We start from the raw sequence: 15,831 nt of genomic DNA, 5'->3' as shown, positions 1-15,831 counted from the left end.
TCTTATATAATAGCACCATTTTCTCAATAAACTCTGATGTCAAAGGAAGGAGGGGGGCACTTCCAAGGCGCATGTCACATCCCCACCACCAGCAACAACAGCAGCAGCAGCCCCCACCCTCGCTTGAAAAAAAGCTCCCTTTGGTCTAATTTACTTCCCTGTAATGGAGTTTTACACACACGCAGCAGAGCAGACACTGTCTCCCTTATATAATACAGGATGCTGGGGGCTAAGAGCGGAGTGAGCAAAGAGGAGAAACTGAGCTTGGATGCACGTTAAGACTGAACTGTTGCTCCAACGGAGTTAAAAAACACATAAATTCAGCTTTATACACATGAAAAGGTGCAAAAATGCAACAAAATGATGCACAAATGCAACATTATACTAAAAGATGTTATTAAATATGTGATCTGAAAGCCTTGTTGTTGCAAAAACTGCAATAATCTCCCTCTTTGCATGCACCTATTTGTGAAGGGAGTTGTTTAAACTAAGGACTAAAAACCATAAATGTGTCATGCTCCAGAGAAGTGCCATCCCTGAGCTCAATCTTTGAAAGAAACGGAGCTGCAGACATGGATATGGCTGGCAGGAGGGTGGGAGGGAGGGATGGAGGGTGAGTGTGTGGATGCTCAGTGCAGTGGAGAGGCTGGGGAAGCCGCTGTAGCTCAGGCTGCAGTTCTTCCATTCTGCCACTAGGGGTCTCATGCACTAAGGGGAAGACCAGCAGAGGAACTCCAGTGAAATCCCTGCTCTGTCCTCTCTCCCTGTGAGAGCTGCACAGTGTGAGGAGCAGTAATGGAAACATTAAAAACTCCCAACCATGGCTTTAAAGAATGACATTGTTCATGTGACCTTAAAGGAGAGGAAGGGGTTAAGTCTGATCTGATCCTTTAAGCTGTTACCAGGCAGACTTTCAAACCTGTCTGACCAGGAAATGATGGTTGTGTTGCAACAGCAGACTTGTGGATTGCAAAACGCACATGTCAGAAGGATGGCATGCTTTTCTAGAAAGCAAGACACTTAAAAACTACCAGGGATCATTAATGAGACGTCTGACTGCTCATGTGCTGGCTGTTTGACTAGATGACACAACTGTCTTAAACTGTAGCATCAAAGTGAATTATTGGTGATAGTTTAAGGTCTTAAAACAAACTCAGAAGCTAAATCACAAAGTCCCAAATCTACAGAATGTGTTTAACATGTCACAATGTTGATGTACAGCTGAATATCCCTCACATGCTGAGAAAAATCACATCAAAAATCAGATTATAAAAGCAGCATTCAGTCAAATGTGTGTTTCCAAAGCTACAAAAAGTCAGGAGAGTGAATATTTACTGCAAAGAGTTTGTTCTTAACTGTGAAACTGCAGCCTGACCTCATGTGACACTCTGTTGACTTTATACTGAACAATAAAATACAAGAACAACAGCAAACAGGAGGAGGTGTAACGTGTTGCAACAGGTACGTGTGTCTCTGAGTGAAAGGTGGAGACATGCATTTACGCACTTGAAAAAAAGAAATCACACCACCACACAAACCTGGTCAGACCTGCACATCTGGTACAACCAGCTGAGGAGGACACCTCATCCTAAGCACACAGCTACACCCCCTCACCCCCTCTCCTCCTCCTCCTCCTCCTCTCTTCACCGGTTCACTACATGCCATGGCTGCAACCGTTGTGATTGAAAATTAACGTCAGACTTGTCAGACTGGTGGCAGCAACTGGTTTCAGGGAGTGGCATGCATGTTCCCAAGACCAGAGAATGTAAGAATAATGTGACCGCAAGGAAAGAATAGAGGACTTCATCTAACTGATTTTAGAATGTTAAACTCTCCTGAATCAATACAACTTAAAACAAATGGGAGAACTATGTCACATGATTCCACAGAAAACCTCTTAAAGCTGTCTTTACTGCACTACAATGAGTGTGATCATAATCCAGGCTCCTTAAAATGCAGGAAGGGAAGCACAAACAAGGATTAAGGGGTTCTGCAGGTGGAGGGGACAGAGGGGGGGTGGGGGTACCACACTTTCTATATGACCAATGGATGACGAAGCGATGAACAAGCGCATGACTCATCGGTGTGCACCGGTATTCCTCCGCATATTTCAGCAGATCACACAAAAAAGAAATGTACATTAGTAATTCCTGAAGGCTCACTGCCCTTGCGTCATAGGTTTTAAAGCCTCTCTTATGGCGCAAAGGGCATCAATTAAACACCCCATTCATAAAATACACCATTTGGAGGCTAAGTGCGTCACGGTGCAGAGAAACACACAGGTTAGGTCTGATAATGGATCACAACAAACATTGAAATCCTGCTTCCTGTCAGGTTTTTTGGGGGGCTTAAAACTAAAGATTATCAACATACCCCGATGAGAATTGGAGCGCTCGGTAAAAATTGCGCAGCGAGAGGCTCCAGACGCAGCAGTCTCCTCAAAAATAGGAGACTAGAGAACTGGGTCAAGCCATGGCAGGGCGATTCCTGAGAGACTAGGCTCTACTGAATCAAAATACGCACAGATTTCACAGGAAACTTACTTCCGTCTGCACAAGCACGATGGGAAAGTACACTAAAGAGCCAATCCATACAGGAAAATGTTATCTAACAAAATGTAGGGCAAACGGATGAGACAAGGGGATGTGACAAGCAATGGTGAGAGGAGAAAAAAAGCGACGACACAAGGCAAAGCATGACAAAACACCAGCTGAGCTCTAATCAGACACAAAGTGAGGCTACAGATCTCCAACAAAGAGGTCAAAGGAGAGATAAATCACCACATGCTGACACAGATTTAAAAATCAGGAGCTCCAAAATGATCAAGATGTAGGTCACGTTTTTAATTGGGCATACGGGTTTGTCCTACATCATGCGGATGGGCTAATGTGGTTCAGTAGTGCGCTGCCTGAGAGCTCACCCACATACAACAGCTCTCTGAAAAGTGCGCATAGCCTGCGCAATTTGGCTCCTGGCTCACCAATGTGGGGCATCCCCCTGTCGCCCCAAATGTGGGTGAAACCGCTGACTGAAGCCCCTGAACGCAGCAGCAGCAGCAGCAGCAGGAGGAGCAGGAAGAGGAAGAGAGGCTGCTGTGTTTGAGAAAAGGAGCTCCAATTGAGCTAATAAGGAGAATTCTCCTGCCAGTCAATCAGCTGCTTACCTGCGCTTGTTACGCAACACCAAACTCCCCTTTTGAATTAAGCCACCAAAAAAAAAAAAAAACGCACAAGAACGCAGCTCCTCCATGTGCCAAAGTCAAGTTTCAGCCCAATAACCTCATTCTGGTGTTTGCTCGTCGAGTCCACCTGCCAACTCTTGAGCTGCCCTCTTCGTGACCGTGATGTAGGTGGCGTGAAATTTGATGTGACCCAACTCACCTGCCCATTTGCCCAGCTTCGGAGTCAGCAGCTGTCCGTTCCCCAAGACCCAGATCCTGAAGCCAGAGAGCAGCCTGTAGAGCAGCCACAGCGTCAGGGAGGCCACAGTGAACGCACCGACCCAGAAGAGAGGCGTCTCGGCCCTGCGGAGCGTCTCCTCAACGTTCATCCAGCTCATGGCAGCAGTTCTCGGTGACTCGGCGTGTGTGTGAGAGTGTGTGTGAGGAGACCTCAATTTTAGGCAATGTGCTCTAATTTCCAAGCCACAACGTGAGAGAGAGTCCCTTTATAAGGAGGTTGTAGCATCACACACACTCCCCCAACTCCCCCAACACTTGTCTAGCCTGATTCAAAGTGCACCGCCCACCTCCTACTCCACCCCGCCCCTCTCTGCGGCGCACTGGCTGCTGCAGCTGTCTCTCTGCGGATCCACCTCTCCTGTTGGTGCATTTGCATGTCAATCTCCCTCACGGCTTTCCCCATTCATTCGATTTTCTGTATGAAGCAGGGAGGGTCAAAGGGAGACCGGGATGAGGAGGGATTGGATGAGCATTACGGCAGCTTCCATCCGGAGGCCGTGATTGGCTCTCACAGGAGCAGGTTTGTCGGTTTCAGTCAGGATTATGAAACCCTCCAAACCCACGCTTTCGGAAAAAAACTGCCCACACCACTTTATGAATGAAAGGATGCTCTCATTGGTGAGAGATGCGTGCGTCTTCCCGCCCTCTGGAGAAAGATTGGAGGCCTCTCATTGGCTCAAGTGATGTCAGTCTGTGAGGTCAGCCTGCTCCCACCTAAACATGAGTCACTCTTCTATTTTAGGTATTCTGTCCGCATCATACTGCTGATAGCTAATAAAGAGAGGTGGAAACAGGTGCAGAGAGACATATCAGTGGTTACATCTCCCCATGATGCGCCACTAAACTCTCTCATACTGGTGTCAGCTGCAGCATGCGCTTCTCTGCAGGAAAAACTACAACCCCCAGTTTTGCTCTGCAAACTCTCGCGAGATTTCCCCCCATCGTAGTAAGTTCCTCATCCCTAACATTGAGGAGGGGAGAGATGTGATGTGATGCGTGCGTTACATAAACACAGAGACAGGCATGTGTTTTAACATTTATTTACGAGCTTTGAGAACATTTCCACGCACATGATTGACACAGTGATGTTGACACACTCTGGATGCTTCTGCACAAACAGCTGTCACGATTTCCTCCTCAGCTGTGTGTGCGTGTGCAGTCTCCGACCCAGTGAGGGTTTTAGCAGCAGCATTTTTTGAGTCTCCATCGCCCTACATCCCCCCCTCCTGCCGCCATGCTCCCTCTCTCTCCCTCTCCCTCTCTCACACACACTCAAACTAAACATGAAATACTGACAAACCGAGAGTCTCCTGCAGAAAGCAAAGACTGTCATGTACTCAGAAGAGGGAGAGGAGTATAAAAATGTGTCCAAACACTGACAGTCATCATGCAGCTGCTCGAATTCTTTGACACAAGTGGAGGGATCGAAGCCAACGTGACACCGAGAGGGAGCAAGGAGCAGCAAGTTGTGTAACAAATTCAAAGAAGGGGAAATTTACTGAACATCCAAGCAGATGTTTACAGTTATAGTTAAAATATGCAGAAATAAATATATCACACAATGTCAAAATAATCTTCACACACATACCATAAAATGTTTGTTCCACATTCTGGCATCATTGCACATAAAATTACACATTTAAAAATGTGCAACTTCAGATTTGGAGCTCATTTTTACGCACAAACATTTGCAAAGACTTTCACACTAAAACCAGCACACACACACTCACACACACTCTCACAGCATTTAAGTGTTATGCTACAAAGCAGTTTAATTGATAGTATTTTTTATGGGTCTCACAGTGTGTGAAAAACTTCAACATTAAATGCACACACTCATTTCGGACATTTTGAGAATCCACGGTCACGCCTCGGTCGTGTCCTCGCAGCCCAAACAGCTGAAAACAAAAAAGCAAAGTGTGGATTTAGTCGTGCACAACTCCCTGTGAACATCTCTAGGTGTGTTTCTTTTTTTTATGATTTCAAACATTCAGAGAAAGTGCACAAATATAAAACTATTCCAGTTTGCCCGCCTCCTCCTAACACGAATATTTTCACCACAAACACACACGAAGTAGAAAAATGAAAAGCAAATTTCTGTCTTCACTTTGCAGCTCGTGCAACAACTTAACTTAAAAACCACAGCCCTCTGCTGTTTTCTATTTTTATTTTTGGTGTGTTTTATTTGGACGAGAAGTTTGTTTACACCTCCCAGTATCGATATCCCTGAGCACACACTCCCTCTCAAACACACACACACACACACCACCTCCCCAAAACACTGCAACACAAAGTAGCTCTCACATTTAAGTTTCTGCCCCCTCCTCTCAGCACACACACACGCACAAACACACACTCTTTGTCCGACCTTATCAGAGTCAACACTAGCCTTATTTTGTCCTGACACACACACACACACAAACACACACTGAAACGATCGTAAACTGCTCCAACCACTCTGTGATTGGTATCATTTTAACATCAGTAGATCAAATTATATATTGTTACTTTTTAAATGAACTAATCACAAAATGAGTATTTTTTTAAGTGGAGAAAATGTGACTTTAAAGGATAAAATGAGTCACATCCAGGAAGCGTCTGGCACTCTTTTCCCCTGTGAGCTGAGACTCCCTCCAACTGAAAAACCCCACAAACACATCCTGACTTTTTATCCTTGAAATTCCTTTAAAAGCATACTCAAATTTTGGGGTTCACACTCACTCTGTCAGAGGGTTTCTTCTGCGCGTCGCTGTCCGCCTCCGTGATGCTGAAACACGCATTTCAGCACTGCAGCAGTGGACAGCGACACACAGAAAACACCCTTTAACATTTCTATAAAGCTTCTCAGATGTTAATGATGGACTTCTGACCTGCACTGTGTTTTTTCTGTACGAGCTACACACACACACACACGACAGACACACCTCCTACCTCCTGCCTCACACACAACTCTACACCCTACAGTGGAAACTTAGGGTCCTGTTTTTACTCTCTTCAGCTGCTAACATCCACCTCTACGACTTTAACACACCCCAAACATTATAATTTCATCCACACTATAACACACACACCACTATTTATTTTAACATCTGCACAAACTTCAGTATTTGAAGATCTGGGACGAGTACGCGCTGCTTTTACGCACGCCAAAGCTCTGACACCCGCAACATTAAGAGGAATAAACCTCCTCACATGAAACACACTGGACCTCCACTTTAACTTTCTACCCACTGAGATACAGGTTTAAACGTCAGTGCATCCACTAAACAAAACCCCCCACCAACACTTTACAACATGCCTGATAATGTCATTACATTTTCACACACACCTTCAGCTCTGTTTATCCCACGACGTCCACGACGTCATGGCAGCTGCGTCTGAGGACAGAGGACGAAATCAGCTCTAGATTAATATTAGAATGAAACACTTGGAGGTAAAAAATATTTGATGCTTTAATCTTCAAAATCATGTCTGTAACTTTTTAAAGATGAGTGAGAAACTGAAACAAATAGAGGTCTAATTCCTGCAGAATATAAAGGCTTTTATTTGAAAACATTTAAGCCTTTAAATTCATATCTACAATACAGGAGTTAAATATTTCACTTAAAAGCATCTTAATAAATTCCAAAGCTGCAAAAAAACATTCATACTGTGTGTTGGATTTAAATATATCAGACTTTGCACAGAGGAGCTAATTTATATATTTTCACATCAGCTGTTTCTTCCTCTTAAATTACATTTCATATTTTTATATCACCTGGAATCAAACAGCTGCATACAAATATGTATTTTCATGCATTTTGCAAAATGTACATTATATACGTTTCTTATCTGGATTGGTTTAAGTAGAATACATAATATATATCATATAACTTACCTGTGTGTGTATGTTGGTGTGTGTGTTGTTGCTGTCCATGGTAGCTGCTGTCACATCGTCCCTTTTTTCATCCTGCAACGACAAAAAAGAGAGAGAGCTTTAAGAAGTAGTGTCACCATACGGGAGAGTTTTTATTACTCACACACACAGAAAGAGAAACACACACTCTGCTACGTGATTTGGAAACAGAAAGGCCAGCACACACACACACATTCACACACACAGATGGACACACACACACACACACACACATGAGCAGGCACGCAGAAAAAGGGGACACAAGAAATCCAAACACTCACATTTACAATTCTTTATGTGTCGACAGTTTGATCAAAGTCTCACCTTCATGTTCAAAATGTTAAAATGAATTATCATGCATGTTTAAGACAACACACACACACACACACACACACACACACACACACACACACACACACACACACACACACACACACACACACACACACACTGATAGACACACACACCTCTCTACTGTGCATATGCTCTCTTGTATCACTTAAACATGGCACACACTTTAAACTAAGGAAGGAGGAAAAAGGAGACATACAGATGTGCATGGACATCTACTCACACACACACACACTCTCTCTCTCTTACACACACACACACACACACACACACACTCCGCAACATGTCACACTCCAGCTCCCGTCCTTGATCTCTGCAGAGCTCTCTCATATAAACAGAGTCAAAGTGAAGTAATCAATGACACATGACGTGTTAAATCATGAAATATAATCTCAAACAAAAAGAATGAAACATCTGATTTTAAAATCTGCATTAAAATAATCTCAAACACATCCTCAAGTTTAATTTCAGGGTCATTCTGCTTTAATTTGAGGTTAAGAGGCGTCGGGGAACTGTTCCCATCATTCATTAATTCTCTCTTGGAGGACGAGAAACAAGAAGCAAGATCTGGCGAGGTTGAGGTTTGTCTTAGATGTCAGAAGTAACACGAAACACAGTCACTCATTCACACACATCTTGAATTCCAACATAGGAAGTATTTAAATCTAAACACACCTTTATGCATGTTCTATTTTATGTTTTTCAACAAATAGTCTGAGTGGGATGACGTGAACACACACCTCCAGACGTTAAGGTGTGTGTGTGACTCCTGCCTGACTTACATTTTTACATTTTACAACAATTAATCTAAATATTCTGATTGCAGCACTAACATAACATAAACACACACATTAAATCAGCCACACACACTCTGTGCCTCATTTTTCATATTTGAACTTATTAGTTTAGAGACTCACACACACTCTGACGTCTCTCACACTCCTCTGATTATAAAGCTTGCAAATTATAAGGTAAAAGCTTCACAAATTTAAGACACATGAATATAATGAAGCTAAAATAATGTGCTCAAACTTTTATTTAATGAAGTTTGAAATTTGTGTCCAATTCTGCATCAAATTTAAACTTGATGTAATTTTCTATATTTGATCTGCGGCGTGTTATTTCATGTGTCGGAGCCTTTACAGCCTCAGAAGTGTGTGTCGTCTTTTCGCTGCGTCACTGATTTCACTGTGGAGATTTTTTTTAAATGACGCCTGCTGTGGTTGAAAACGCACACACACACACACACACACGCTTCTAACACACACACACACACAGGCTGCAGGACGGCTGAATTTGAGTGTCTTGAAATGATGACTGCTGATGGATGTAACACTCCTCAATTCCTGCATCAAAGTCTGTAAATGAAGTCAATCTGTGTAGATTTTAACAGAACATTTTTTGTGATTTGTGACGGATTTACTGCTGTGCACAACTCAACAAACACTGATCACTGTAGACTGAATATGTGTGTGTCTTTAACAAAAATACATTTACATTTAAAGGAGATTAATTGCATTTTTTAGGCTGAAAGAGATTCAATCTTAGAATAAAAACCTGCGATCATTTCTACTTTTTTAAGGCTTAAATGTCTGATTTTCATGTTTCAGAGAGGTTTGATTTGACTTGTTGATCATTTTGGAGTTGTAGGTGTAGTTTTAGTGCAGCTCAGGTGTTTCTTTTACTTTGTCCAGCATGTTTCTATCACTGAAGTTAAGTTAAATACCAGTAACACCTCTTACAGAAGCTCAGTCAGAATCACAATCATGTAAAGAAACTTAAAAGAAGCCGTCTCTACAAAACTGGACATTCAAACCTTTACATGACTGCAGGATTCACCACCCAGTTTGATTCATGTAGGGTTAAGGTGATAATCTGACATCTGAGTTTAAACAATCCACATATCAAATCTAGAAATGCTCACATTAGATTTGAGCGTCACAAACCCCAAATCAGAGAGACTCTACTCCAGATATTCACACCTTCTACGTCAGTAAGAGGGGCTGTGGTGCTCTTTGTTTGTCTCGTCTTTAAGAACACCGTCCTGTGTTTGGTTAAAATGGATCCAGGATAATACACCTCCCACTGTTACTCTGTGGTACATGGAGACATTTAATGTACTTCCTTATGAGAGGATCAGCGCTGTTCTAAAAGGTGATGAGCAGTCATTTCTGAAAGTCTGGAAACCACTCAAGGACTATGTTCCTGTTGAGACTTTTAATTTGTTGGAGAAAGGATTTTCTTACTTGACTTGGAAATCTTCTGGTCCTAACCCTAACAATGGACACTCTCATTTCCAATAAGGCTAAACCAGGGCCTGTGTAGTGGCAGATTGATGAATTATGCAGTTTATATGATTTAACCTCGGGGTGTTGTAATTTAATTTAATTTTAATTTCTTTCATTTTTTTACTGTTGTGTGTTTTTGCCATTGTCTTACTGTCTGGATGCCTCCTGGATCTCCTTGTAGTATTGTAATATTTGATTTTTGTCCCTTTAACTGATTGGCACTGTCTATTATTGTCTGAAAATTCGAATTACATTTTTTTTTTATATATATATATATATAAAAAGAACACTGCCCTGTTGTTGTTTTGTGTCTCCCTCCCTTTACAGAGATGTTAGGACCCCTCTTAAGGGATGCACTCAGAGGCTCCTCAGACTCCTCTGGTAGTCTCCTCCTCCCCTCATTGAGAGATATCAAGATATTTAAAGAGTGAGCATCGTCATTATAGCTCACAAAATCTCTAGATTAAGCAATAATTTGATGACTGCATGCTAATTTATTCTAATGTTATATTTTCAGGCCTTTATGAGAGAGGATAGGACCGTGACCTGAGCAGGAAACCAGGAGAGAGAGTGGGGAGCAACATGCTGGAGAAAGGGGGCTGCGGGTTGCAACCAAACCCAGGAGAACCACAGCCTCTGCACCCAACTACAAGCTCAAACCGGTGCCCCATGTTCCTCTTATTATATATATGTTTTTTACATGATATGAACCTTTCTCAGGCGGTGACTGTTTGGTACAGAGCAGAAAACATGACACATATATTAGCTGCTTTATAATAGAACACAGCATGGTGAGATTAGGATTAGACCTAAGAAGGGCAGCCTTCAGACAGGCACCAGATTAAATACTTCCTCTCTGATCAATGCAGCTGCCTCTCTAGAGCTGGATGTCATCTTTGTCTTGTGTACTTCTGCATTTATTCATTTACTGTATTTGTAACTGTATCTGCTGCGCTTCCTCGTAGCAGAGAGACAGATCAATGACCGTGCACGCTACGTTACTGCCACACACACGCAGCTGCCTCTGTCCTGAAACCACTGGACGCCGTACATCCCAGCGCCCTTCTCTTTATCACAGATTTCAACCTCACCATTGTGACTCAAACCGCTCTGCAGTTACTTGTTGGTAAACTCCCTCCTTACTCGACTGCTCTTGTCTCCAAATGTTTAAAGCCGTGCAACCAGATCCCAAAGCTGGCTCATCTTAAAAACACTGAGGGATCATTCTCAAACGACAGCTGACCTGAGAGATTTAAAGAAAGTCATGGCAGCTGTTTTGAAATGTGCAAACATCTTTTTTTTAACTCTCTTTATTTGTGTTTATTTTGTTGTTTTAATTGTGTTGCTGCAGGGCACCTCTGGAAAAGAGGCCTCTGTGTCAGAGGGTCCTCCCTGCTGGAATAAAGAATAAATAAAATAAAGAAATATATAAAAAATAGAAGATTTCGGGGCGCTGGTGGTCTAGCAGTCTAAGCGCCCCACATACAGAGGCTACAGTCCTCGTCGCAGGGGTGGCCTGTTGGATTCCCAGCCGGTCAACCATCTCCTGCATGTCTTCCCCCTGCTCTCTACTTCCCACATTTCCTGTCTCTCTTCAGCTGTCCTATACAATAAAGGCAAAAAGGCCAAAAAGATATAACTTTAAAAATAAAAAAATAGAATATTTCAATCTGAAGGGCTTTTCTGTTTAATCAAACACAGGAAAATTTAAATTTTTTGCATGTAACCAAAGATATAACACTCATTTTCTAAACAGTTGTCATTACAAAGGTTGAAAATCCTCTCATTTCCCTGCAACGTTTAATATCTTTCAGTGACAGAGTGTTGTGGTTCAATCTCAAATGAAAATAAGACAGAGTAAAGTTTTGTTTTTGGTGCTGCAGATACAGTTGTGCTCATAAGTTTACATACCCTGGCAGAATTTATGGTTTCTTGGGTAGTTTCTGTTGTCTTTGTGATATAAAAATAGTAAACACAGTTGTTTGATAAAAATTTTGCTTCACCCAACCACTAACCATGAGTGAGAAAAACCTTTTTCTCTTATTGTTCATATTCTCTGAAAAATCGCCCAAAAAATCACAAATTCTGTCAGGGTCTGTAAACTTATGAGCGCAACTTTAGTTTAAAATGTTCACACACTGCTACAAGAAATGTCACTAAGTGTAACATAAGGTCACAAAATACTTCTTAACTGATAGAGGAGTTAATGAAAAGACTTGTGATTCATAAAACTTGTCGTTTCTTTGCTCCTCAGGTGAATTTAATGTTAAAACAAGCTTCAAACACCCTGACAGGATCTCTGTGTCAGTGGGTCCTCTCTGCTAAAACTAAATAAATAAATGAAAATAGAAGATTTCAATCTGAAGGGCTTTCCTGTTTAAGTACAAACAGGACTATTTAATTTTTGCATCTAAACAAAAACACAACACTCATCTTCTAAACAGCTGGTTGAAAATTCTCTCATTTCCTGCACCGTTTAATATCTTCCAGTTACAGGGATGTTGTGTAAAGTTTTGTTTTTCGTGCTGCAGAAAGTTTAAAATGATCAAATCCTGCTGCAAGAAATGTCACAGAGTGTAACATAAGGTCACAAAACACTCCTCAGCAGATATAGGAGTTAATGAAAAGACACCTGAATGACTTCTGACTGATAAACTTGTTGTTTTTTGCTCCTAAAGTGAAGTTAAATGTTAAAAACAATCTTCAAACACCCTGACAGAGTCTGAAAAGTGACATGAAGTGAGAGAGGAAGGCGTTCTTTGAGCTCTGTGAGGAGACAAAGCTTCACGTCCTGATTTCGTTGGATGATCGTTGCAGTTGGGTTTTTTTTTACGACTTCATTATTCATTTGCGGCTTGTTGAAACTTGACCGGCCTCCCTCTTTTCTTTGCCCCACCTTTCTGCTTGCCTTTTATTCTCTCCACCTGCTACACAACCTAAGGATTAATCTCCCACAGATTTGTAGTCAGATTATAAGATGTTAAATCATCAAACCTGCTCTTCTTTTTCCCTGAAGGAGCTTCTGTATCTCACACACAGTCATGTTTTTTTTAAATCTGGACTGTTTTCCATTAAGTCCTCTGTAAAGTATTTGTCTTTGTTTGGACGTGGAAAAGATCCCATTCACACTCAGGCAGTCACGAGTCACACCCTTCTACCTTCTCCGTTTGGGATTAGACGTCTCTTTCTGGCTCAGAGGACAGGGAGAGGGCGGGTGTGTCCCACTCCGACGGGCCTGACTTTCAGGAGTTTCGGGTGTTGCTGCTGGAAAAAAGGTGTCGGTTAATCCCGAGCCTCTCCGCTCCTCATCCCGCCCAGCCTTTATTGTCCCTCTCTGCTCCATCGGCTGCTTCACTCTCCTTTCTCTTTCCTCTCATTTCTGGTCCTTTAAGAGAAACAGAAAAGGACAGATTCTTTAAAAACACTTACACACACACACACAGGAGTGGATCCACTAACAACCAAAACCTCTAAGAAACATGCACAGACTGTACAAAGTGAAAGTATTTAACACATGCACACAGGTGGGAGTGTGATGAAGCAGACACAGCCGGAGCGTGTGCAGGTATCAGGAAGCAGGACGTCTGCTCAGGGTGGGACTCACTTTGTTGAACCCCTCCGGCCTTAACCCTCCTGTTGTGTTCGTTTCTCTGGAACAGCAATAATGTTCCTGGGTCAACTTGACCCGGGGTATATTCAATTATCCAAAAGTGTCAGAACCCCAAAAATCCCAATAAACATTCTTTTTAAATCAAATTTTTTAACTCCATTACTAACCATTTAAATCAAGATTTAGTCCAATGGTGTTCTTTAATTCTCACAGATCATGGTTCAATGAGGATGACTCAGTAGATTTACATTAAAATTCATGTTACAACTTTTTTTAATGCACATTGGAAAGCCCTAAATATAAATACAAAAGTTTTACATGACATAGATTTTTGTTTATCTTATTTTAAATTTTGAATTTTTTTATTCTTATGAAGTGATGTTGATAAATTAACATGACTCCTCTTCTGTCACATGCTGCCCAGGTTTTTATGTTGCATTTAGCTGGTTTGGAAGGCAGATATTGCCTAAAATAGACTTTAAAAAGGGTCAATTTGACCTGCAACATAAGAGGAAGGTAAAGGACAGACCGCTAACAGCTCCACTTTCTAAGAGAGACTGATCCTGCTTCTGTGGTGAACTTATAGAGACACACACACACTTACAAACACTCACACACACGTTTAATATATAGGAATATATCACAAGAGGACTCTACGTCAAACACACACTGCTCAAAGTGCAGACAAACATAAAAAAGAAGAGAGGTAATGTGACAAAAATGCCAAAAAACACTTCAGATGTTGAACTGTCTTCTTATTTTCTGTAACCTCTGTTCACTTAAAACATAAAGAATCACAGCCATGGTGTGCTGAATTAAATGGTGTCTAATTCACCAACAGTCAGTGATATAACTGTATTTCCCATCACACACACACACACACCTACACACACTCTCACACACGTATTTATATTTCTGTGTTTATGTTTTTGTAATTATGTGTTGCTAATATTCTAACTCTGTTTTCCTACACTTGTGTTAAGCATCTCCTTCAAACATCCAGTCTCATGTTTCTATTGAATGCTCCTTTTTTCCTTCCTCTGCTCTCTTGACATCAAAAATTATTTTACAAACATTTTTTTTTTCAGAGATCAAAATCTGATTCTGATGTTTTCAGATCTCAAATGTGGAAGAAATGTCCTACCAAATTTGTATTTTATTTTTTTCTAATGTATCTCAAACTATACTCCAGTGTGTGTGTGTGTGTGTGTGTGTGTGTGTGTGTGTGTGTGAGGAATTAGGAATTTGTGTAATTACTATCATAGGCGTTTCTAGCCCAATTTTTTGGAGTGCTGAAGCACCTCTAAATTTAATCTATAATTTGAGAGATTTAAAAAAAATGTTTTACTGTATGTCCTTTTTAACAAGCTAGAAAAGTTTCAAAACCATACAGTGATTGGTTTAAACATAATATTTTAACAACAGAAATACAGCAGCTCCACTGTGTTTTACATGTTGTGCATTGCAATTCAAATGAAAGTCCAAAAAATAACTCCAAGGTCATTTTTTGGTATTTTTGGTACTCACTATAAGGGGCTGGTTTACTCCAGAAACATACAGACTGTTTATGTATATGTTGAGGAGCTGCTGTATCAACATGAGTTGTCTCTCCCCAGAAATTAGGGTTACCATATCTTTCTTTTATGATTCCAATCCATTTCTCTTTTGCTGTGGATCAGCATTTAAATAACCTTCATCAGATGTGATGGTTTAGTCACAGACTTTCCCAAAAAGTGTGATACTTTTCTTTCCCAAATGTGGGAATTAAATTGCATTAAAATGTACAAAACAGTGAAATGTATCTCACCCGGCTCAGCACCCCTAAACACCCGATCCTAGAATCGCCCCTGATTGCTATCACGCCCAATTATGCTGAATGTCGCTAATTTGCATCATACCTAAATCAATATCTGCTGTATGTGCTATATTGAAATGAACAACCTCCACTTAATTTAGCATCTGCTTGAATGCAAAAACACAAATGATGCATTTTAATTTAATTGTAAAAAAAAAAAGTCAGGCAGTAAAGGGTTAAAGAAATGGTTAATATATAAGACAGTCTCAGGGTCTCAATGCAGAGAATTATCAAAAACAAGTTCCTTCCTCTTTTTTTCTGCACAAAGACGATTCAGAGACATTCAGGTGTTTAGACTTTGTTGTTAGTTCACATGCTTGAATAAAGACATCAGTCACACACACACACACACACACACACACACACACACAC

The 15,831-nt window shown here is 41.2% G+C and overlaps 1 protein-coding gene and 1 long non-coding RNA gene across 2 annotated transcripts in view; both read right to left on the bottom strand.

Annotated features, from left to right (window-relative positions):
• The window catches only part of hsd17b12a (hydroxysteroid (17-beta) dehydrogenase 12a), a 28,639-nt gene extending 24,922 nt beyond the window's left edge, over positions 1-3,717 (bottom strand). The window contains exon 1 of the mRNA XM_034685683.1: positions 3,381-3,717. Coding sequence (XP_034541574.1) covers positions 3,381-3,558 — 178 coding nt within the window. The 5' untranslated portion in view covers positions 3,559-3,717. The remainder of the gene's footprint in view (positions 1-3,380) is intronic.
• Positions 3,718-4,884: 1,167 nt separating this feature from the next.
• LOC117814670 overlaps positions 4,885-15,831 on the bottom strand; it is a 70,931-nt gene continuing 59,984 nt past the window's right edge. Inside the window, exons 6-9 of the long non-coding RNA XR_004631609.1 lie at positions 13,153-13,379; positions 7,338-7,409; positions 6,789-6,837; positions 4,885-5,358 (exon numbers count right to left, since the gene is read on the bottom strand). This is a non-coding gene — a long non-coding RNA (uncharacterized LOC117814670). The remainder of the gene's footprint in view (positions 5,359-6,788; positions 6,838-7,337; positions 7,410-13,152; positions 13,380-15,831) is intronic.

Source organism: Notolabrus celidotus, chromosome 6 (genome assembly GCF_009762535.1).
Source record: "Notolabrus celidotus isolate fNotCel1 chromosome 6, fNotCel1.pri, whole genome shotgun sequence".
Classification (NCBI taxonomy): Eukaryota; Metazoa; Chordata; class Actinopteri; order Labriformes; family Labridae; genus Notolabrus; species Notolabrus celidotus.
This window is presented reverse-complemented; position numbering and strand designations above follow the sequence as displayed.